At 41.1% G+C, this 24,798-nt stretch overlaps 1 protein-coding gene and 1 long non-coding RNA gene across 5 annotated transcripts; one reads left to right on the forward strand and one right to left on the reverse strand.

Annotated features, from left to right (window-relative positions):
- Window positions 1-3,833: 3,833 nt before the first annotated feature.
- Window positions 3,834-5,706, reverse strand: LOC131463456 (uncharacterized). Of its 2 annotated transcripts, XR_009241045.1 has the most exons (6): window positions 5,633-5,706; window positions 5,068-5,110; window positions 4,911-4,943; window positions 4,476-4,498; window positions 4,076-4,183; window positions 3,834-3,986 (listed from the first exon to the last, which is right to left on the reverse strand). It is a non-coding gene; the product is annotated as an uncharacterized LOC131463456 (long non-coding RNA). The 2 variants fall into 2 exon arrangements; XR_009241044.1 differs by lacking the exons at window positions 4,911-4,943; window positions 5,068-5,110; window positions 5,633-5,706 and having other exon boundaries at window positions 4,476-4,606.
- Window positions 5,707-12,662: 6,956 nt separating this feature from the next.
- On the forward strand, window positions 12,663-23,230 carry hmgcra (3-hydroxy-3-methylglutaryl-CoA reductase a). Of its 3 annotated transcripts, none has more exons than XM_058636872.1 (20): window positions 12,663-12,820; window positions 14,406-14,582; window positions 14,806-14,917; window positions 15,678-15,765; window positions 15,842-15,926; window positions 16,017-16,122; window positions 16,849-16,955; window positions 17,305-17,418; window positions 17,515-17,675; window positions 18,029-18,282; window positions 18,365-18,531; window positions 19,094-19,288; window positions 19,612-19,770; window positions 19,876-20,033; window positions 20,127-20,232; window positions 20,315-20,485; window positions 20,683-20,823; window positions 20,918-21,076; window positions 21,416-21,570; window positions 22,150-23,230. In XM_058636872.1, exons 2-20 carry the CDS (start codon window positions 14,418-14,420, stop codon window positions 22,202-22,204), a joined length of 2,658 nt encoding a protein of 885 aa, XP_058492855.1. In that variant the 5' UTR covers window positions 12,663-12,820; window positions 14,406-14,417; the 3' UTR covers window positions 22,205-23,230. The 3 variants fall into 3 exon arrangements, with proteins under 3 accessions (XP_058492855.1, XP_058492857.1, XP_058492856.1); XM_058636874.1 differs by having other exon boundaries at window positions 14,809-14,917; XM_058636873.1 differs by having other exon boundaries at window positions 12,699-12,820; window positions 14,411-14,582.
- Window positions 23,231-24,798: the final 1,568 nt, after the last annotated feature.

Raw genomic sequence — 24,798 nt, forward strand, 5'->3', positions numbered from 1 at the left:
ATTTTTCTTTTGTGACCACTGATTTAGAGTTGTTTAGAGTTTATAGTTTTAGAGTTATTTGTGTTTGGCGGTGGCTGCCGCAGTCCTGCAGGTAATGGCAGCACCTGCAGTCTCCGGGCTGGAGAAGCTGACTCGCCGACATGCCGTTAGACTGTGTCTGGATGTCGGCGTGTCAGTGGAAGCGTGTGGCCTCGCTGTGGGTGCAGTCGTGCACCGCCGCTTCTGAGTAACGAGTCTCTGAGGAAGGAACTGTCGCGGCACGGGAAACTCGTGTCCGCGATAAAGATGATTCCGGACATCCGGAGACACAGACACCGCACACACACACACCCCAGGCGTCACTTCTTTGAGACTGGAAAGTTTCTAGTGCGGGTGCTTGGTGTCTTGAAACCAGCAAATGCAATTCTACAGGCTCAGTCTGTGGATATGTGCAGTGCTTCTGAGGTTGTAGGTGCAGCACTGGAGTCCCTAAAAAACATTCGGGAAGATGATTATTGGGCAGAGTTATCTCAGGTGGCGACTGGAGATGATTCACATCCTCCAAAGAGAAGGAGAACAATGAGCAAACACCTTAGTCAGAGTGTTGTGCTCTCAACTGTGGGCCATACAGACTCTGATGATCCTACCCTTAATCCCCATCAGTCTCTGAAAAGATCTCTGCTCAACATCCTTGACAGGGCCATTTCAGAAATGGAAAATAGATTTTCACAGAGAAATGTTGACCTGATGAAAGCCATATCTAGTCTTGCACCCAAATCTAGTGCATTTCTAGATTCAATCCAGTTGCACCCTCTGGCTGTGCTGGCTGGCACAGTGGCAGACAATGCAAGTCTGAAAAATGAAATCCTTGTGGCAAAACAGATGTTGCTCAAGAAATGTCCAAAGGAAACAGACCTGTCCACTGTGTGTAAACACCTGCAGGAATACAGGGAAGCCTTTCCTGAGTTGCATAAATTGTATGTAACAGCCCTGGTAATTGGTGTGTCTTCAGCGGCATGTGAGAGTTCCTTCTCCACATTGTCACGGGTTGTAACCCCCTATCGTCGCACCATGTTACACAAGAGAAAGAGGAATCTGGTGATTTTGGCCCATGAGAAGTCCATAACAAATAACTTGGACATGGATGAATTTGTGAGAGTTTTTGCAAAGGGAAACCGGAGACTGCTGTTGTTGAGTTGAGTGGAGTGGAGAGAAATGAGAGGAGTGGAGAGAAATTTGTTTTTTTGAGCTGTTCAGTTGCCAAAAAAAAAAAGTTCTGCTGTATATCTGTTGTGTTTTATAAATTAGTTTGAGAAGATGTTTTATTATTATTCATAAGACTACCTTTCAGTTTTGTAAATATTGACTATAGTGTGTGAAGTCCTATTTTAGGTTCAAATTTGAGAATTAGGCCATCCAGTTAAGATAAATGTTATGTTGTTGGTTGATAAAATCTGGATAAAGGATGTTTTATTTTATTTTATTTTATTTTATTCATTTATTTTATTTTTATTTTTCAGTTCCCCCCCTGAGGGATTGCCACCTTATTGTGGTCAGGGGGTTTGTGTGCCTCAGTGACCTTAAGAGCTATACCAGCAGGAGCTTAGTCTTCAGGTGGGACACCCAAGTTGGACAGGTCTGAAGGTAGAGGCCTGACAAAGTGCAATCCACTTCTCCAGGTTGGGGTTGGACACATAGACCCCTTTCAATGAAGAACGCATTGTTACTATAAGCACAGAAAAAAAGTGCTGGAGCATGATGTGTACACATGATGCCCCCTTCACATTTCTGACTGCCCCCTCATATTTGCCTGCCTAGAACCGGCCCTGGTCCAGACTGAGTCCTCTGTGGTCAGAGTACAGACAGTGACCAGAGTGGCAGAGGCTGCTCTGGACCATAACGATGATATTATTGATGATTCAATGGGTGAAATGATCAAATGTTCAATCAAACGGAAAAACACTGAAACTAAAGTTACCACCACGAAAAATAAGAAAGTTTTATCAAAAGATAATTCACAGGTGTCCTCTGAGGGGTCAGAGGACAACACACAGGAAGACACATTGGAGGACACACTGGGAGACACACAGAGCACACAGGGTGATGAGGAGGCGGGGAGAGACACAGTGAATTCCATTCTCCTGTGTCATAAAGTTTGTAGCTGACACAAAAGGAGAGAAGGGAGTGAACATTGATCTGCGTCTCTTCAGTCAGTCAGTGAGGTCTCTGATGAAGAACAAAGGAGACCTCAGTCATCCTGCTTTTATTGACACAGAGATCTTTCGGCTGAAGAAAATTTTAAGAAAAGTTCGACTCCAGCTAGAGAAGGAAAACAATGAATGAGTGTGTTTATTTTTTCTTTCTTTAGTTTGGTGAGTGTGTTTTTGTTTGTTTGCAGCTCTTTTTTAATCATGTGTGACATCAAACTGGGCTCTTTAAACATTAACGGTGCTCGTCAGGACACAAAGAGAGCTGCACCTTTTAATTTGATCCAAACCAAACAACTGAATGTCACTTTATTCAGGAGACACACAGCACAGCAGTTTATTTTATTTATTTATTTTTTTGTCGTCGTCGTCTTAGTCGAGGTAGAGTCGGAAGAAATGTGTTTTTAGTCGGCGGCGGAAGATGTGGAGGCTTTCCGCTGTCCGGATGTCGATGGGGAGCTCGTTCCACCATTTGGGAGCGAGGACAGTGAACAGTCTGGAGTTCTGTGAATGCCTCTGCGATCCTCTCAGTGAGGGGGCAGCGAGCCGGTTTGCCGATGCAGACATAGTGGGCGGGCTGGGGTGTAGGTTTTGATCATGTCCTGGATGTAGGCTGGACCGGATCCATTTGTAGCATGGAACGCATACGCCTCTTTGCGTATGCAATAGTGAACAAGTGCCAGGTAGCCCATAAATGATTAAAAAGAAAAAGAGGACCAAACATTGACAGTCTTAATTGCCTTCTTGTTGCTAGAGCCAGAAATCAAGGAAATATAGTGCACAACTTCATGGGTAACATTGGGACAAAATTAGGTTTTTTACCACTGAGTTTACATTTATGAATATGGAATTTTGTCAACAGAATCAATACATTTATAATGAAGTACATATTCTCTCTATTTTGACTTCTATAAAATACCACATTTTCCCATAATATGACAAAGTCTTTATAAATATGGTCAATGATGAATCTGCTGAAGTTTTGCCAAAATGATCTGGTGTGTGAACAAAACCAAAAGAGGCATATGCATTATTCCTCCAAGGAGGTAATGCTTTACCACATATATATACATATATGTATATATATATATATATATATATGTATATATATATATGTCTGTGTGTGTGTGTATAGGGGTATATTATAACATCATTAAATGTATAATATTTAATAAAGTACAATAATTCTTCATAGAGTTCATAGAAAAAAATCTCATATTGTGTAATAACATGTTCAGTGTGCAACGTCTTCAGATAAACATTCAGGCTGGTCACTGTAACGCAGTTCTGGGAGCGTTACTGCATTATTGCTGCTGAGCTCTGGTCCTCAGAGTGCAAACTCTGGCCCAGCAAAGAGTCCATGAGCTCCCACAGTGTCAGGAACATTCTACAGTATGTATACAGTACAAATGATTAAAAAAAAACTTTAAAATCTTTTTCTTTTGTGGTTAAAAAGTGGAAATGTGAGTCATAAATGTCCAGTCATAAAAACGTCTGAATGATCAGTAATTCATAGATAATTTGTAGATAAAGAAAGTAGAAAGTTTAGCCCCATTGTCGTGATTATATACGTGGAAAAAAAAGCAAAACGTCTATCCACATTAGTAAAGTCCAAATATACGTACGGCTGCTGTCAGACAATTTCAGGGAAAGTCCCAGAGTAAGGAAAGAAGGCAGCATAATGATCTGGAGGTGAAGGTGACAGCTCATTGTGGCTGTCCATAGCTAATGTTGACAACGGTCATGGTGTCCTTCCTCTCGTTCTTAGTCTCTTTCATATGATGTCGTTTGATTCAGCAGCTTCAAAAAAAAGCATTATTAAAAACACGTCAAATGAGGAAAATACATGTGATTTCAAATAATGCCTTGAGATAAAAATAAGGGTTTACCTTTTGGTTTGGGATTTCTGAATTTATAGATCAGCCAGCCAGCCAGCCCCAGCCCCAGCAGCAGCAGCACAACGACAGGAACAACAATCTTGACGATGGTGTGGTCAGCTACAAAAACAGTTGAGATGAAAGAAACAGTCTTCAGCTCTGCCACCTCCAGCTCTACCTCATCATGACAGGCCTCAGTGGCGTCTCGTAGAGCTTCCCTTTCACTGTTGCTGCTATCCTTCTGTCCCACTCTGTCTAAACCCACTCCACCTTCACTTGACCTGATAGTGAATGCTGATTAAACACCCGACCACTGGTAAAGCTAAACCTGAGATTAAACCGGTTGTTTGACCAGTAGAAATGGGGCGTAAAAGTGACACATGACCACAGATGCAAACACAAAGAGTTTTACCTCCAGAGTTCCTGCCGTCAGTTCTGTGTGGGGAGAAAGAAAAGAAGCCAATTCAGTTTTTAAAACAGTCGCAGCTAACTGTTTGAATGTCTGTCATGTAGGAAAAGAAATGGCTCTGAAGTGTCAGACAGGAAGTATTAACACACGATGTAAACTGTGCAGCACAGTGGCTGTACGTTTATTTCCACGCACATATCGACACATCATCCCGCACTTACACTTAAATCAGATATTGCGCGCAATCACGACAGAGACTTCCACGGTGCTACGCACATTTGAAGGAGCTGGACTCATAAAACACTCTAAATACTCAAACTGCACATGTGTATTTCTTGTGAATGTGGCACGTGTAAATATTTCTTATCTGAAAGTCACATTACCATCATTTTCAGCTGCCACATTTATCAGAGCCTGTGACTTGTAGCACATCCTCACCTTTGATCTCCTGTTCAATTGCACTGCAGTTGGCTGTGAACAGAAGAGATTCCCACATCAGAACAGTGTTTGAATGGAAATACTGTGAATCTACTTTAAAGTAAATGAGAAAGTCGCCCTCATACAGGAACAGGCCTGACATGTAAGTGATACTCACTCTCACAGACAGCCGTGTAGCGCTTAAATCCAAAATCCAAATCCTGTGGAGAAGAAACACAGAGGCGATACAGTGAGGCTCGTGCTAGGCGGTTCTGGTTCATACCAAAAAAAGCATTTTATGATATGAATTTCAGGAAAAACTGAGTTTTGATCCAAGAGGAAGTAGGTATGGGGAGAAAAGAAGCGGCCCAGGAATAGAACCTTGATGTACTACGCAAGTAAGATTGTGGTAAAAATGATAATATAGTGGGGTAATAAGGAGATAATATCACTGTCGATGATGTGAATGATGGCCACTACACAGATACTACTACAGGTGTTTCCAGAGAACAAGTGCTCACATGGAACAGAGTATGAACAGTGTCACACTGTATGTCTGTACAGAACACAAATGATGCAAGCTTTCACACAGATGTTACATGGTAACTACAGCAGAACTGAGACAAACATACGCGTCACATTGTTACCGCCTTAGACATTTGGTCTCACATAATACAAAGAAGTGAACTATTAGGAGTCGGTCAGTGTGCGGCGACACATTTATTAAAGTAAAGGTTCAGTACCTCACAACTTGCTTCATACTCCATCTTGGGCTTACATCTGTCTGTGACCACAGTGGTGACATTGTGCTTCACCACTCCATTGCTCTTCGTGACTTCAGGTCCCTGCGTTACGTGAGTTGCCACATTTTTCTACAGTCAACAAACAAAAGGACAAATTAATGTAGATCATGACAAACACAACTAAAGTGTGAACAGCATGATAAGTCACCTTTTCTATTGACCACGAATAGTCGCACATTGATGGAGGTGATACGCTGAAGATGTGGCCTTCAGGGCTCTTACTGTAAGTGCAGGGTAGTATGTCTGCAAGAGATGGACGTAGAACACAATCTGGAGATGCAAGAAGACATGATTAGAGGCACAAACTAGATACACAATGCAGACATATTCAAATAATAAAGAAGAAGACTCATATAATCCTTAATATTGAAAGTTGAAAGTTATTTGAAATAAAAATTCAGTAAAACTGTTTAAAATAATTTATTGTCCAAAATCATAGGTGTAGTGTGACCATGGGAAGTAAATCTTTGTCCGAGGTGGTTTCTGTAACACTGCAGTTAAGAGCAGTGAAGCTACTGATTTTTTTAGTCGAGCTTGTGTTTTCAGCGACGTCACATCCGTCACAAGGTGACAGACAGCAGAGAGGCGCGTGTTACTCTTCCAGCGCGGAATTCAATTCACGTGGATGAAAAGGTTACTGTAGCTCATTGATTACGCAATTCTGATTGGGACGAGACCCCGCTTATGTTTCTAGAACGTTTCGTTTACACGTTATTGAACCGGAAAGTCCGAATCTGTCAATATCTAACTTTACCGAACTAAAAACAACAACAACAACAACAACTAAACATTATTTTCAATTCTTATTTTCATGTATTTGTGTAGAAGTGAGCAACGGTTTAAAGACACAAATGAATAAACTTTGTGGTGGAACTAGATGATCATGTTATTTTATAATTATGAAATATAATAAATGAATATTAATATTTAGTAAAAGCCTGTACCATCACGCTCTATGATCATTGTATGCCTAATGCAGGGCCGGCTCTTGGCATAGGCGATATAGGCGGTCGCCTAGCGCGCCATCTGCTGGAGGGGCACCGCGAGGCGCCCCTCCAGCAAAAAAAAATTAAAAAAATTTTTTTAAAACAATGAAAATAAAAATGATTTTCTATTCCCAGTCGCCCTCATTTGTGTGTTCTCTCTTGAAAATAATAAATATTAACAAATGAATAAACAATAATGTTCCTAAAATGTGGCGCTGCTGAATCACATGATGGGTGACCTCAGGGTCAGAGCAGGGATCAGAGGTCAGGTCACAGACAGGTGAAGCTTTTGTTATTAACGACATGAAAAGGCCGTCCAAGCCCTCGGGAGCGCAAAACCGCAAGAGACGAAAAGAAGAGGTTGTGTGAAGACGTTTTATTAGCGCTATTTATTTAAAACAATAAATGTTTTCATATTTCTGCTTGCTAGCTACATCGTGTTTAATGTGAAAATGCGCACTGCATCAAATTAAACATGTGTGATTGTTCATTTGGCTGGTGTAATTCGTGTGTGTGTGTGTGTGGGGGGGGGGGGGGGGGGCACCGGAGAGCAATCTCGCCTAGGGCACAAAATTAGGTAGAGCCGGCCCTGGCCTAATGTATCTGTTCATATGTCATGCATCAACATATTTGTGTAAGGTGACAGACAGCAGAGAGGCTGGAGGAGGTGCCTCCTTGTCTTTCTTTAGTTGTTAAAGAAATTATGATTTTAAAAAAACCTACTTGTTAATAAATAACGTATAAACATAAACATTACTCACATAAGACTAGTGTGAGCCGCACCAGTGTTATCCATCCTCCAGTCATCTCCGCAGGTGAAGAAGCGAATGAGTAAGCGGCAAGTTTTATGACGGTAAGGCTTCATGTTGATGTATCTGACGTGATGATGTCACTTAACATGACTCGCCGACACGCAGTAAGACGTCCGGATGTGGTCTCAGTGGGAGGCGTGGACTGGCTGAGGGTGCAGTTGTGGGAACTTCCTATCACTGGGTTACGGTCACGCAGAATTGTAGTACTTTTTTTGAGTCATTTTGTTCATTTTTACAGCGGTTGGCGCTGTATCCTCTTGTGGGCGTTATAAAAAAAAGACACTCATAGCTCCACAGGATACACAACTAAGTAGTTTGCGTTGTATAAGTACTTTGCTAATTAATTTGACTTTAATTAATTAATCTATATATTGTGTTATTTAGGCCTCCAAAACAATAAATGCAAAATGAGGTGAATAACAACATGGACAGCTGTCATTAAAACACAAAATAAGCTCATGTATAGAATTTACTGCAGAATGTAACACATTTAACCATTGTGAAAATATTGCTTTTAGTTTTGTATATTTGATATATCTGATTATATTAGTAACACTCCTATTATAAAAGTATAAATATATCTCATGTCGTTCTGTATCCTGCGTTTTAGTAGCCCATATACAGTATTGATTTAACATAAATACCTTGTGTGTGTATGTATTCATTGCACATTTCTGTTCTGTTTAATGTTATTTGAATTATTCATAAATATGCAGTGTCATAATAACGACATCTCTGACGTTTATAACAAACTTGAAAATCGGTATAAAATTGAGCAGGTTATGGTTCTTTAAAAAGTCCACGTACCTATACAATACGTGTTATGGGTGACTGTGGCATGATGGCTGCCAGTGCCTTCCTCCCTAAGACATCCAGCCTTTATATATATCTATGATAACTGCACCCAAAAAAAACAGCAACTGTGCTGAATGTGATACAAAAGGAAGGGGAAAGGAAGCCACACACACACACACACACACACATATAACCTGCTATCTCTGTAAAGTGGCTCACGCTGAAAATAACATCAACATTTTGTCACATTTAGCTTCAATCAATGCTAAAAAACTTGACTGATCCATCATGTTCGCTTGCATAAAGGCCAGCAAGAGCCTATCCCCTATCTTACCGAGGTGGCCTCTGGTGGCCCCTGACTCAGGGGCCTCTGGTGTCGCTGTTGAAATGCTCTGCCGATGTTCTCGGCTGAGGCCGATTCGTTGGACATTTCCACAGAGCGACCATGGCCGACAGTGCTGGCCCTAATGCAAGTGAACATGACAGATCAGTCAAAGTGAGCCCCCCTGTGGCTGGCTATAGTGGCTACCGCTCATAATTCCCGCACCCTTCATAAAAGTCACACTAAAAACTCAAAGTACTCTTCAAATACAGTTTCTCCAAACGTGTTTATTAGTTATTATCACGCTTTTATTTTGGTACTTCTGGTTACCTTCTACTTCTGGTTATGTGCATATTAGTTTAATATTAAGTTTCACCCAAAACATTTAGATTTAACATTTAGATTTAGATTTAGCATTTAGATTTAGCATTTAGAATTAGATTTAGATTTAGATTTAGATTTAGATTTAGATTTAACATTTAACATTTAACATTTAGATTTAGATTTAGATGTAACATTTAGATTTACATTTAGATTTAGATGAAACATTTAGATTTAGATTTAACATTTAGATTTAGATGTAACATTTAGATTTAGATTTAGATTTAGATTTTGATTTAACATTTAGATTTAGATTTAGATGTAACATTTAGATTTAGATTTAAGATTTAGATTTAGATTTTGATTTTGATTTAGATTTAGATGTAACATTTAGATTTAGATTTAAGATTTAGATTTAGATTAAGATTTAGATTTAGATGTAACATTTAGATTTAGATTTAGATTTAGATTTAAGATTTAGATTTAGATTTTGATTTAGATTTAACATTTAGATTTAGATGTAACATTTAGATTTAGATTTAAGATTTAGATTTAGATTTAGATTAAGATTTAGCATTTAGATTTAGATTAAACATTTAACATTTGGATTTAGCTATTTAAAATATCTCTAAGTTGACAAATATTGTTGTAAATGTGCAAAAATGTCACCCTCTAAAATGTTTTAAACATGGTTTGAAGCTAAATGTGACAAAATGTTGCTGTTATTTTCAGCGTGAGCCGCTTTACAAACGGCAGCCCATAATCTCCCCACTCAGTGTGACCACATAACAAAAAAAACTAAACAAAAACCAGAGATCTATCCTAACAAAGCAGAAGTACTTCACTACTGTACTATAATACTTGTACTTTTAGTTTTCACTAAAAGGAAGAAGAAGAAAAAGGGCACATACAGCACATCATTGTGGTCACTGAAAAGTCACTAATACATGTTTATAGTATGTTATACAAAGTGCACATTATAGAGCATTAAAACAGACTCACTAGACAGTAAGTTTAGGATACGAGTGACTAAAAATCACATCAGGACTTCAGTCTCTTCCACACAGACGGAGCAAACCTCAGATGACTGGTTACAAACCTCATGATGCTTATGATGGGCTGCAGCCGCGAGGACAGTGTGTGAGTGGTTATGTCATAAGCCTCTGTGACCTGAAGCCTCCAGGATTTGTGGTTAGTGAGGTAACTTTATGACAGGATTATGAACGTAGTTCACTTCTGACCAGAATGAGGCTACGATTTAGTCTGTGATGGTCATCTGAGCACGAGCACGAGAGAGAGAAGTAACTGTCTCATCTGTGAAAGAAGCCTTCAGACACAACTGCAGCTAAGACTATGATGACGGCTGTGTGTCTGTCTGTTTAACAATCACATACAGTATTTCTCAAGAAGGGTTCAGTGTGTAACGTTTGGCATAAATATAAGAAATGACTGTCACATCTATCACAGGTGATGATGTGCTCTTTTTCTTCTTCTTAGAATCACCATATCCTGTTTCATTCTGAAATACCCACCTCTCTCTGGCTGCATCCTCAAAGTGTGCAGAAGATGAAACCACACAACCCACAACTCATCCAAAATTCTTCTTCTTCTTCTTCTTCTTCTTCTTCTTCTTCTTCTTCTTCTTCTTCTTCTTCTTCTTCTTCCAGCAGACTATACACCAAGAAATAAAATGCCACCTCTACAGTCTGAAGTCTGTCTGCTGGTTTAACTCCTAATCAGCCAAACATCCTAAATAAATATATATAATCAGATATATTGAAATATTTCTGATGTAAAATGCATTTTTTTAATGTAGTTATAGAACTAATAGCAGACATTTTTAAATATTCTCAGTAGTGTATTAATATAAATACATGTTTATCCCTTTAACACCTAAGCCTCAAAATGCCCGTCTGGCCCTTTTTTGCTTATTTTAACCGTAAAAGGTCCAGGTGCTTTTGTCCAGTTTTCCAGAATAACTTTCAAAATTAGCAAAGTTAACAATTCAAAATGAAGAAAAACAGTAAACAGTTGCACACAAACTCCAGATTGTGTGTTAAATTTGAAATTTGAACAGTATAAAACATATTTGTTTGAGTCTTTGTCTTAACGTCTGAAAACCGGCCAACAAAGTGGAAACTATGTCCAGGCTTTTTTCCAACTCTGGTGACAAAGACGCTGATTCGCCAGCTTCCTGCAACAGCACGAGTGACATTAACTTTGACGGGAAAGTTTTCAGAGACTGTTGGAGACTGTTTTCCAATCGCACAAATTGTCGCATAATTACAATAATGCAAAGGCTGAAAATAGAGAAAATTCATTAAGTCAAGCTTTTAACTGTGTTAAGATGGTTTCTCACGCTTTAAAACAATTTGCCGGATAAAGGTCTAGTACTAACATTGACATTGTGCTGGATTCTTGTACGTTTTTCTTTTTCTTTTAGTTTGATCTGAAGGCTGAATCGTGTGCTGTGTCATGTTTGAAACAGGCTCATCCACTTTGTTTCATTTAATCACAGAATGAATGTACTCGCTCAGCTGATGAGTCACAAACACTTTCTTTCTACTTGGCCTGATTGTGTTTATTTCACTATGAGCCAGAGCGGCTAAATGTAGCAGTTCATTTAAAGGAAAACGTCCCGTTGTACATGTTGTGTTCTGTGATTCACGTGTGTTTGTCCTGTTGAAACGTGTCAAAATGGCTTCCGTGCAAAGGTCTGTGCTCATATCTCACACAAACATAACAGCCCAACCAAATTTGTCAATGGAAAAAACACAGTACTAGTATAGAACTTAAACAGTCTTTAACTGGCAGATACAGTGATGTCAGGCTGGGTTAAAGTCATGTTGTGTCCAGCACCTGTTCCTCTAATAGTTAGATGGAAACTTGGATGTCATTAAAAATAAATTAGAGCTACAAGAATGTTTGTGCCAAGAGTAAGATAGTCCTTTAGTGTGGATTAAATGGATTAAATGGATTAAATCTGATTAAATCTGAGCCCATTTTCTGTAAATACATCCTTGAAATAAAAAAAAGAAATAAAGATGTTAAATTTAATCTTACACACTCACACAAAACCAGAGACTGTGTGTGTCCTTGTACTCTTTACTGGCATAAACACTGACCTTGTCAGGATCATACTGTAAAAACTGATTTAAGCAAAATAAGGCTTGTTTTAAAGAAGTGGTTCTTATTGTTTTGCCTAAAAAGAAAAAATAATTCTAGTTTTAATAATAGTTTAAAAAAAAATGATATGACTTACTTTAAGCTTTAATTACCAGTAACAAGCTAAAACAATGGTGTGTATGAAATCCAACAACCTGGTCCAAATGAGGCAGAACGGGCTAAGTGTAGGGGTAAGATTTGAATGGTGCTTAGGTTAAGGTAAGGCATTAACTGGTTAGGAATAACACTTAGTTAAGGCTGTTTAAATGAATGAAAGTCAATACAGTGTCCTGACAAGAACAGCTGCACAGACGTGTGTGTGTGTCAGTTACAGTTGAAAACTTTGATTTATTCTATTATAACGTGAATTATCTGTTATTTAATATAAGTGTCACATATCTATAGTACAGTGTTAAAGTCGAGGACAGACAGACAGACAGACAGACAGATGGACAGACAGACGCTTTCGCTGCTGCTGCTGGTGGTGAGATCTCTGGCCCTGCCCCCGTTGCTGTCGTCGCCTAGGAAACGGGGCGTGTCTAAAGCGCTCGTGAAGCAGGTGGCTGACGTGATTGGCTGGAGTGTGGCATGATGCAGTAGCGTGCCATGGTTCCATCGTTGGTCCACCTTGAGCGGAGTGAGCCCCGAGCCTCTCTTCTCCTCCTCACGGCTCCTCCAGCCCTCACTCTCGCCTCACCCTCCGCCGCTCTGTCCCGCTCCTCTCACGGTAAGTTTCTGTCACATTCACGTGACGCTTAAATGTAAAGTTCGCGGCGCAAACACAGAAATAGAGCGTAAGCAGAGCGGCGACTAAAGCCGCATTAAAGCTGCTGTTACACGGCACAGGCGACGGTAACAGCCCGGTGAACCGCTCCGTCTCCAGATAAAAGTGTGAAGAAAGGGCTTTCTGGTAGAAATGTTGGTGTAGTGGTTGTGTAGACTGAGTTATACTAGTATTGTAGTAGAGAAGTATGTGTTTTGTTCTCAACAGGTCACAAATTAAAGGATTGTAATCAAAGGCGGACTATGTTTATGTGGTCGCATGAAAGTGGTGAATTTATTAAGCTAGTAAGGAAGTGCTAATTAACTACGAATTTAATTGAATCAAAACCATTTTTTTGTTGCTAGTAGTTCACTTATTACTAACTGTACGTTTCTTATCTAAGTTTATTGTTCTCAGGTACTTCATACATACTGAAAATTGCTTTATAAAAGTTTATCTGACCAAGTTCAGGTTTTTGCTGACCCATTTTATCTAGTTAATATTTATTTTACACACTGTTTATATTTAATATATGTATATATATATATATATATATATGTATATGTGTATATACTCTATATACAGGAAGTCTGCTGCCTCTTGTGTTACTTAGGCAACAGAGGCTTTCAAACATCAAAGAAACAAAACAAAAGAATTGAAGTTACAAATGGAGAATTTACATTACGCTGCTACATTTCAAAATTGTTCTAATTTCGCCATAAAAAAGAAGAGGCAAAAATCAGATAATCAAATAATTGTAATGGCTGTTTGTCAACAAAAAAAATGTGTTCAAAATGAATCTTAATAAACTTGTACAATATTAGGAAAACATGCAATACGCAATAACCTTGTCGAATATTGTGATAATATAACGTGTGTAAATCTACAGTGTTACTGTTTGCTGCTAACTAGGGATGGGCTTTTCTAGCAAACATGCTATTAGAATGATGTGAATGAGTGAGTGAAAGTAACGTGTGGTTCATAGCGTGCTGAGCTAACGGGATCTACCCCCTCTATGCTCAATACGCTCAGAATCTACAGTGTATTGAGCAAACTTGAAGGTGCATTCAAGAAACCTCTTCAATTTCATCACTTCTGCAAACACACATGAAGTCCACAAACTAAATGCTTGATGCTGCTTCTGCTGCTGCTGCCATCCCATGACAACCACAAATTAGACATCATCATTGAAGTAGAAATATTTGTTTTTATAAATGCAATCACTGATTTAACTGTGTGGATGAAGGTTTTTTGTTTTTTTTTACAAAATGACAACAGAAATGATCTGTTTTAGTACCTAGTGTACAGATGTGTCTGATGTCGGTTTGTTTGTGTGTCCTTGTGAATGACATTGAGGGGGGAAAGAAGAAATGGTAGAAGATTGAGTAAATCTAAGGTTTACTCACGCTGCTGTAACATAAAATAAGATTTTAAGCAATAGAAAAATGAATTCATGTATGAGTGCGATTAGATAACAAAATACTGTGAAGCTGCACAGTTACCTTCAGCCTCTCCCTGCTTATTTGACGCTGCTTGTGTTATTTGGCAGCTTAGTTTCACCATGCTGACCCGCCTCTTCCGTATGCATGGCCTCCTGGTGGCCTCACACCCCTGGGAGGTGATAGTGGGCACCGTCACCCTCACTATCTGCATGATGTCCATGAACATGTTTACCGGCAATGACCAGATCTGTGGCTGGAACTTTGACTGCCCCAAAACAGAGGAGGTGAGTAACAGTGGAGTAGTGAGAAAACATTTTAACTACTTATGTTATGGTCACAATAATGATTTGATAGCATAATATTTAGATGTGGTCTTGACTTAAAATGGCCAAGACTGAGACAGAAGAAGTCTCAAGTGGTCTTGATACCGAGACCTTTTTTGAGGGCTACAACACCAGTGATGAATTTCTGCCTCAATTGTCATTAATCAGATTTCTCTTTTTACAGCAGATTCTAAGCAGTGACATCATCATCCTGACAATCACCCGTTGCATCGCCATCGTCTACATTTACTTCCAGTTCCAGAACCTGAGACAACTTGGATCCAAATATATTTTAGGTAAATTACTGACGGCCACGTAACGTCTTTTTATCAGTTATTAAGGAGACCGTGATGCTATGATGCTAACGCAAAGTCAATTTTATTTCCCAATACTCGTGTTCTCGCACAAGTAAACATAACCTGTAACTACTTGTCTGGGGCTAATGTTGGAGCTAACTAGAGCTGAAACAAAACTATTTTGATAATCGATTAATCGGTTCAAAGCTTTTTTCATGATTAAAACAAGATTTCCGATAGTTTAAGCTTCTTAAATGTGAGTATTTTCTTAATTTCTTTGCTCTGGAGAACAAAGAAATCATAAAAAGTTCATCATTTTGGCTTGTGGACAAAACAAGACATTTGAGGTTTGACGAGCACCGATCAACATTATTTAAGTTTTTCTGACATTTTATGGACCAAACGATTAATCAATTAATCGAGAAAATAATTGGCAGATTAATTGATTATGAAAATAATCGTTAGTTGCAGCTCTAGAGCTAACCAACAACAGTGCGACCAACTGATCCTAGTGACCTATATTTTCAGAATTGACCAGGAAGTCCAACTCCCTCACTGACTTTCTGCAATGCCCCGCCCCTCTGTGATTGCACATTCACAAGAACATTTTTGGACTGTGTCAGATTTTGCATTTTTCTCTTTCTGATATCTGATCCAGTGATTTTGACCCAGCAACAGCCTTACCTGAATCCAGTGCATCATGTATTTTGACCTAACAAGCTACATTTGACTAAAAAGCACTTCATCCGCTCTCTTGCAGGCATCGCTGGTCTTTTCACCATATTCTCCAGCTTCGTATTCAGCACAGTCGTCATTCACTTCCTCGACAAAGAGCTCACAGGCCTTAAGTAAGGACACATTTTGCGAACTTTCTCCACCTGTCTGTTAAAATGCTCCAGCTGAATGCTCTCTCATGTCCTGCAGTGAGGCTTTGCCTTTTTTCCTGCTTCTCATCGACCTGTCCAAAGCATCTTCTCTTGCCAAGTTCGCCTTGAGTTCCAGTTGTCAGGTATGAAGACATATTCAGTTGTCATGTAAAAATATTCCACGTCATTTTTAAGAGGATTCTTTGACATATTTTACTCCCAACGTTTTTCAGGATGAAGTGAGAGACAACATCGCTCGCGGTATGGCGGTCCTGGGACCCACCTTCACTCTAGACGCCCTGGTAGAATGCTTAGTGATCGGCGTGGGAACCATGTCAGGTACGTGATCACAATGCTAAAGTGAAGTGCTAAAGACAAACTCACACAAACATACTGTAAATCAAAAATCTAAAAAAGGAAGTCAAGGACATGAGCTGTTAAAGATAAAGTCAAATGCAGAGGTGAAGCAAAGTTGCAAACTCTCGAACAAAAACATTCTTCACCACATTCCCTAGCAGATGATAACCTGACCTTGATTATATGAAAGACAAGTAACTTTGTGTAATCTCCCACTGTATGTAGACAGTTAAAGAGTAACCGAACCCTGTTTGGCCCTTGGCTTTTCGAGTCCTTGCATCACTGGCACATACTTTCATTTCTCTCTTGTCCGACCGGTGTGAGGCTCGTTGTCTCTGACTCCTCCCCTGCTCCCCGCTCTCCCTCCCTCCTCCTCTCTCCAGCTCTCAGCCCACTTCCTGGTATTTTTTTGAAAGTCAGTGGAGTCAGCTTGAGAAGAGGAAGTTGAGTTAGAAGAGGAGGTTGAGTTAGAAGAGGAGGTTGAGTTAGAAGAGGAGGTTGCGATAAGCAGTTTTTTTACTCTTTTTACAACTCTGTCCTCCTCCAAGATGGCAGACCTTGTTAAACCCTCATTATATACGCTCATGCAAACATACTCAGGGTTAGACTCTTCAGTTTCCACCAATAATAACATTTTATCCTTTAATGAGCAGTGGTCAGATGAGTTGTTCTTGTGGAGGTTCTGAGTGTCTCTCTTGTGTCTTTCAGGCGTGCGGCAGTTGGAAATCATGTGCTGCTTCGGCTGCATGTCTGTCTTGGCCAACTACTTTGTGTTCATGACTTTCTTCCCAGCGTGTGTCTCACTGGTGCTGGAGGTAAGAGTTCAGCCTGGTCGTATGTTTGTCGGGCCTTCAGCGGAGCGATGGATCGTGCTCACGCAGTCTTTGGTCTTAGTTTTAGTCAGAGGTTAGCTGGACGTGCAGTCAGAATTCACAGTTCCACTTCAGCCTATTTCTGCCAGTGTTTTACAAGTAATATTGGCTTAAATATTTAAAATCCACTCTGTAGCAAATAGATAGTAAATCCAGAGAAGTTACTACATGTGTAAAGTGCATTGCATGGTTTTATTTGGCATTTTCATACATTTGAAGGATTTGTTCTTTCTCTAGTTCCTGTTAGTAATTAATAATAATATTGTTGACCGAGGTGTTTTTGCTCTGCTAGCTGTCCCGTGAGAGTCAGGAGGGCCATCCTATCTGGCAGCTGAGTCACTTCTCTGGAGTCATGGAGGAGGACAACAAACCCAACCCTGTCACGCAGAGAGTCAAAATGATCATGGTAACTGTGGATGGTGCATGTTTTTGTTTAGTTTCTTAGTTTTCTTTTGAACAGTGTGTGACTTCTCTCTCTCTCTCTCTCTCTCTCTCTCTCCAGTCTCTGGGCCTGGTGATGGTCCATGCCCACAGCCGATGGATCGCCGAGCCCCTGTCCATGAACTCCACGGAGGGAATCCCTCAGGTTGGCATGGAGCTGGACCAGTTCTCACCCAGGAGAATCGAGCCAGAAAAACCACTTTGGCACTTCTACGTCACCAGGTGAGGCTGCTGAGATGCTTGTTTTTCTGCAGCCTGTTTGCACGCGACAGGTGTCTTAAGTGCGTACTCCAAGGCTATGAAAACCAATTCATTTTATTTTTAAGTCGTGATGCACTTACACAAACGTCACATGTGAGAAGTATTTTTGCCAATAAATCCCCTGAAATGTTACACACTGGACCTTTAATAGTCTAAGGTCATGACCTGGAACTGTCATACTGTTTTACAATTGGACTTCCATCTCAGATTTTACTCATGTCATAAGGAGATCATGAAAATGTGCTGCAGAAGAAACATCTGGCATCTAAAGCTAGTGTCAGCCTCTGAAATGAGTCATGGTTCATGTTGTGCAGGATGATAACGATGGACGTAGAGCAGGTGATCTGTCTGGCTCTGGCTCTGCTGCTCGCGATCAAGTACATCTTCTTCGAGCAGGTCGAGATAGAGTCCACCCTGTCTCTGAAGAACCCCGTCACCATGTCTCCCCCGGCCCTCACCCAGAGGCGGCCCGCTGAATCCTGCTACAGGCGGGAGCCGGCAGCTGCTCCATGCCTCCAACCCGCTCACATCGCTGCTGTCCCAACAACTGTCAACAAGACAGAGAAAGGTGTGTGTGTGTGTGTGTGTGTGTCTGTGGGGATTATTGTAGTAGGTGAACAGTGATGTCTAACTCAACCTTGTTTCCGTAGATGAGGTTATCCGGCCCCTGTCACCCTCAGCCACTGATCCCGAGCCAAAGAGCAAATTCATTGTGGGTGGTGACGAGGAGGAGCTCAAGTGTGAAGCTGCGGAGACGATCCTCCCACCAGAGCCCAGAGGCCTCGAGCAATGTGTGGACATCCTCAGAAATCCTGAGGTAAAACAGCGATGAAATGTCTCTTTCACTACAGACAGACACTACACACGTCCTGTCTCTTTGGTCCTAAACTGTCTGTCATCAGTCACCAGTGACACTTGAGCTTGTTGTGTGGTTTAACTCGACTCTAATGAGATTAGTCACTTTGGTGTCTCTCTGAGGTTGAGCTAATTAGAGCATGACGCCAGAACAAAAGACGTGTCATTCCACTCCCACCATAATAACAGCTGCTCTTCACACATTTTCCTGATTTTTAGTGATAAGTGTGGATAATAATCCTTGATTTCTAAAGAGATTTATTTTTTGATGAGTAGAGTTATTGAACTTCAACGTTTTTATGACCGAATATTGAAAATGTGTTATTAATATCACATTTCAGAGAAACTCATTAGTGTCAGTGAACCATTAATTTAGCACACACTCTTTTTTACCAGTCTATGTAAATGCAGCTATTTCATCAATTACTTCATTACTTAATTAATCATCACTAAATTTTGACTCGTGCTGTTGATGGAGTTGATGGAATTTTCCATGAACACGCTTATGTCTGTGTCTGCTGCAGCTCGGGCCTCGTTTCCTGAGTGACGCTGAGGTGATGCTGCTGGTGAACTCCAAACACATCCCCGCCTACAAACTGGAGGCCATGATGGAGAAGCCGGAGAGGGGAGTGGCCATACGAAGACAGATGATATCAGCAAAGCTTCCCTCTCCCACTGCTCTCTCCACCCTGCCGTACACAGACTACGACTACTCCAAGGTGAAGACACGCACACAGGACACTCATGGATGCAACGCGTTCCCTAAACCCTTACCCTAAACTTACTCAACCCTTAATTTAACCTTAAAACCAGGTGTTAACCCTCAAAGTAGTGAGGACCAGCCACAATGACACTAAGACACACAAACACACACAAGACCAGCCACAACTGTTCGATCTCAGTGAACTACAGCCAACTAATCACATCTATTGTGATTCGAATTTTCGGGAAAAGTCTTGGAAAAACAAATGAATTCAAAAGTGAAATCAAACGTATAGATTTCTCCATGCTTCGTCTTGAGCTGAACTTTTCTGATTTCCAGGTTATGGGTACTTGCTGTGAGAACGTGATTGGCTACATGCCTGTACCAGTGGGCGTGGCCGGACCACTGCATCTGGATGGGAAGCAGTTCCAGGTTCCCATGGCAACTACAGAGGGCTGCTTGGTTGCCAGCACCAACCGAGGCTGTCGAGCAATTGCTGTGAGTGTGACAGACAAACACAAATCACAAAAACTGAGAACGACATCGTGTCTGTTGCTGCGGTAACGCTGTATGGATGATGTGGCCCCTGCCTGTGTGTTTTAGCTTGGAGGCGGAGCCAGCAGCCGTATCCTGGCTGACAGCATGACTCGAGGGCCTGTGGCGAGGATGCCGTCCGCGTGCCAGGCCGCCGAGGTAAAGGAGTGGCTGGAGAGCGCAGACGGTTTCCAGGAGGTGAAGGAGGTGTTTGACAGCACCAGCAGGTACGGCAGGAGACATCGCTGAAACTCAAAGTGTGTGCTCAGTGTCTGCTGCTGTACGTCTAAGTGTTGTTTATGTGTGGTTGGTGTCGGCAGGTTTGCTCGGCTTCAGAAGCTCATGGTTTGTGTGGCTGGCAGAAATCTATACATTCGATTTCATTCCAAGACTGGAGATGCTATGGGGATGAACATGATCTCCAAGGTAACTGTTTGAGTTACTGCCTCTTTAGGACCTATGGCGTCACAGTGAATGATGGTTTACATGTTTACATTCTCACATCTAGGGAACAGAGCTGGCTCTGAGCAAACTGCAGCAGCACTTCCCAGAGCTGCAGGTGGTGGCAATCAGTGGGAACTACTGCACTGACAAGAAACCTGCTGCCATCAACTGGATCGAAGGCAGAGGAAAGTCTGCTGTCTGTGAAGCAACCATCCCTGCTAAAGTCGTCAGAGAGGTACTCAAGAAGCTGCTCACTGCTCATCTCCTCTATCATCCATAAATGAACTTGTTTGCAATAAACTAGAAACAAATCCAGTGTGTGTAGCACTCACTGTACTGTAATTAAGACTCTGCTGTTTTCATGAGAGAGCAGACAGGACAGTGCAGACTCGTTCTTGAATCAGCAAACTCACGCTTGTCCCTCTCCGTCAGGTTCTGAAAACGACCACAGAAGCGATGGTGGAGGTGAACATCAGTAAGAACCTGGTGGGCTCGGCCATGGCGGGAAGCATCGGTGGAAATAACGCTCACGCAGCCAACCTGGTCGCTGCCATCTTCATCGCCTGTGGACAGGTCAACTAGTTCTAGTAATGGACATGTTGTGCATCAGTTAGCTTCTGTTTTTATCTTATGTTAATGTGTGTGTGTGTGTGTGTGTGTCCTCCAGGACCCTGCTCAGTCAGTAGGCAGCAGTAACTGCATCACCTTAATGGAGGCGTCAGGGCCGACACGGGAGGACCTGTACATCTGCTGCACCATGCCTTCCATAGAGCTTGGCACTGTAGGAGGAGGCACCAACCTGCCCCCCCAGCAAGCTTGCCTGCAGGTACACACACACACACAACATAAACAGTATGATGAAATAAATAAATGAATGAATAAAATGAATAAACATGAATAAAATGGACAAAAAAAAAAAATCAAACAATTACTAGATAATAATATTAATAAAATAATACTTATGTAAACAAGAATAAGGTGTAGGTAAACGTTTGCACACACATTATATAATGAATACTGTGGCAAACCCATGGTGGCTCCACTAGGTGGCAGAATGCACAAATTGGTCCCTAATATTTGTCAGTACCAAGATAGAAATAGGCCAATGTAGTGCAACAATCCATGCTCATCCTGTGTGTGTGTGTGTGTGTGTGTGTGTGTGTAGATGCTGGGCGTGCTGGGGGCGTGTCATGACTCTCCCGGGGAGAATGCGCGGCAGCTGGCCAGGGTTGTGTGTGCCACCGTGTTGGCTGGAGAGCTCTCGCTCATGGCTGCTCTGGCTGCTGGACACCTGGTCAAGAGTCACATGACACACAACAGGTAAGAGCAAAGAAGCCCAAACTCTCAGGCACCTGTAAGTCATGATAGAACCACAATGGCAGACGCTTCATCATCATCATTGAGGGGTGTGTGGGGAGTCTGATGCAATGCTAGCAGTAGCATTTATGCGATTCTCATTTGTTCTAAAGCTAAGTTCAGCGGATGTTTCCATCAAATAGACAATAAACGCTTCAGTTTGGTAGAAAACAGTACGTATATTTTTGCTTGTCCATTAGGAATAGAGCCAAAATAACCAGTGCCAACCGTTCCATTCTTTGGCACCCTTCCCTTGGTGTACCAGAGTCAAATGGTATGATGTGGTCAAACCCTCATAAGGATGCATCTGGTCTGTAGTTTAAGACCCAATCTGTAATGGACTCATGAAAAACTCATTCAGATCACACTGGCAAATAATGAAGTTAAATGTTCTTCAACCTGCAGAGAACCCTGAAGATAGAACCGTACGACAATCTCTATAAGCACACAAAAGCTTCTGACTGCTGGTTCTGCTGTTGTGGTTTATTCAGCACCAAAGAGAGAGAGAGAGCATTTCTCATGTTCTGACCGTTTTGTCTGCAGGTCAAAGGTGAATCTACAGGAAACCCCAGGAACATGCAGCAGAAAAGCCTCCTGAGAGCCTTTGTTCAGCTTGGCTTTCTTCAGCGTGTCCAGAACAATGGACGGAGCAGTAAATCCAGTCAAATATGTACAATTTCAAAAGTGACCAATCATTCATCACTGAAAAACAGACCTCATAGGTCTTCTGAGTGACATATTGTGCTATAAGGAGCATTTGTGTGACAAATCTCTGTGCTGGATATAAAAAGGGGCCATGCAAGCTAATCAGTGTATTCTGTGGGTATAAATTCATTTGTGTATCTGGTGAGTTAGATACTGGCTTCTTTAATTTTCTGTCACAAAATGGATTTCTGTAAACACAAACACATGCTACACACAACACAAACAATCCAACAGACGGTTCTCATTGTTAAATGTCTGAAAACGGATGAGCAGAGCTGTGAGGACCACAGTGTTAGAGTGGCCAAGCAGTCCTGCAGAGCCACAGTAAAGGTCCAATATGCGATACTTGACCACCACTCACCGTCAGACCCAAACAAAAGCAGCTATTGTAACTGTTCATCACACGTCTACTCATTACTCGCTGTGTGCTCACAACATACACGTCGTCTAGACCACCTGAGAAAACACTGAGCTCTCAAAGTATCGCCAACGTTAAAATACAGCGGCGTAAACAGGCCGAGCAAAGTCAGCTGCAGACTTTTCACAGGAGGCAGGTTTATTTATTCCCCATAAGATCATTTGCTCTCTCATCATCCTCCTCGTACCACCAGAGGAAGCTTACCACAGCTTGAGAACCATGGGTTTACAGGACTGCGACAGACGGAGCGGGGCCTGATGACATCACAGAGGAAGAGCATGACGCACATTAGTCCTCTGCTACATATTTGCACGTGTAATACTTGTTTATTGAGATCATGTGAGGTAGAATATTGAATATTGGCCCTTTAAGTTCTGGTCTAATCACAAGGACATGGACAGATAACAACCGTTGCCTGGCTGCAAGGACGGACATGTGTGTGTTTGAAAAGAAGATGACTTAATGCCTGTGCTGTTAATACAGTAAATGGTTTCATCCGAATCAGAATACTTTTATTATTCTTTATATTTGTGTAGTTGTGTGTTATAGTCTTGATAAGCACTGCAATCATTGTTCACATGACACACGATGACGTCATCCATCTGCATCTGTGAAGATTCAGGCCAATCAGAGTCCACGGCGAAGGCAGCTGCACGGGAATACAACAGCAGTTCATCACGGAGACTGAAAACGAGAAATACAACATTAAAAATATTTACACAGACATTACTGCGGCAACAAAGGGTCAGAGGTGAAAACTGAGGTCAATTGGTTTTTGTGATGAGACATCAGGTGTGAACTACGTTAATGTCGTGTGATCACATGACAGCACATCATAAAACACTGTGGTCCTCTGACATCACTTTTTCCTGTCACGCCCATTCACACTTAGCCAGACATGAGCGTGTAGATTAGCAGAGCCAGAGTCAAACCCCCTGACCTTTGGGTCATATTAGAACCATGCAGTACACCATAAGCTGTTTCATGTTGTGATTAAAAATAAATCAATCAATAAAAAATCATTATCTCAACTGCATTTTCAGTCAATAAGGGAAATGGAAAATGTAATTTGATGCACAGTGAGTCCGGTTTTTTCACTGTATGTTCTCAATAAATGCAAAAATAAAGACTTTACATATGTACACTTTTGATCACTGTAATGTTATTAATGTACGTCAGCCAAAACTGTTGCTGTGAAATGTCATCAAATGTCATTTTAGAAGCTTAAACTGAAAGTGTTTATGTTATTCAGCTGAAATATTAATGTGCAGATCCTCCAATCACACTGGCACTGTTCACCAAGCCTTAAAGGAATCGTGTTGGGCTTTTTAAGCATGGTTGTGAGAGGTTCTGACAAATATAGCGCAGTGTACAAGACATGACAACCAAGGACAAGGCAAGTCCACAAAAACCCCCAGAAAAATCCAAGACTAAAATCTGAAATGAATCATATCAAAATGAATCATACAGGGACCAAATATGACCAAAACATGACCAAATATGTGCATTGCCCGTATTAACTCCGATTCTGTTCAGATACAGTTCTTTTTATTATTGTTTTTTATTGTTATTGGGTTTTTTTTTTTTACATTCTCCGAAACCTGAAACCTGCACGAAACTACGACAGCACATCATAAAACACTGTGGTCCTCTGACATCACTTTTTCCTGTCACGCCCATTCACACTTAGTCAGACATGAGTCAAACCCCCTGACCTTTGGGTCATATTAGAACCATGCAGTACACCATAAGCTGTTTCATGTTGTGATTAAGGTCCTCTGACATCCCTTTTTCAGAGGACACTTTTTTTTTTTTTCCTGTCACGCCCTGTTTCATGTTGTGATTAAAAATAAATCAATCAATAAAAAATCATTATCTCAACTGCATTTTCAGTCAATAAGGGAAATGGAAAATGTAATTTGATGCACAGTGAGTCCGGTTTTTTCACTGTATGTTCTCAATAAATGCAAAAATAAAGACTTTACACATGTACACTTTTGATCACTGTAATGTTATTAATGTACGTCAGCCAAAACTGTTGCTGTGAAATGTCATCAAATGTCATTTTA

This window comes from Solea solea, chromosome 8 (assembly GCF_958295425.1).
Source record: "Solea solea chromosome 8, fSolSol10.1, whole genome shotgun sequence".
NCBI lineage: Eukaryota > Metazoa > Chordata > Actinopteri > Pleuronectiformes > Soleidae > Solea > Solea solea.

Bases quoted from the DNA above. Each gene is read 5' to 3' on its own strand.
- hmgcra (XM_058636872.1), top strand. From the start codon at position 14,418: ATGCTGACCCGCCTCTTCCGTATGCATGGCCTCCTGGTGGCCTCACAC. The intron at 18,532-19,093 runs GTAAAACAGCGA...TGTCTGCTGCAG, and splicing joins ACATCCTCAGAAATCCTGAG to CTCGGGCCTCGTTTCCTGAG. The intron at 21,077-21,415 runs GTACACACACAC...GTGTGTGTGTAG, and splicing joins CCCAGCAAGCTTGCCTGCAG to ATGCTGGGCGTGCTGGGGGC.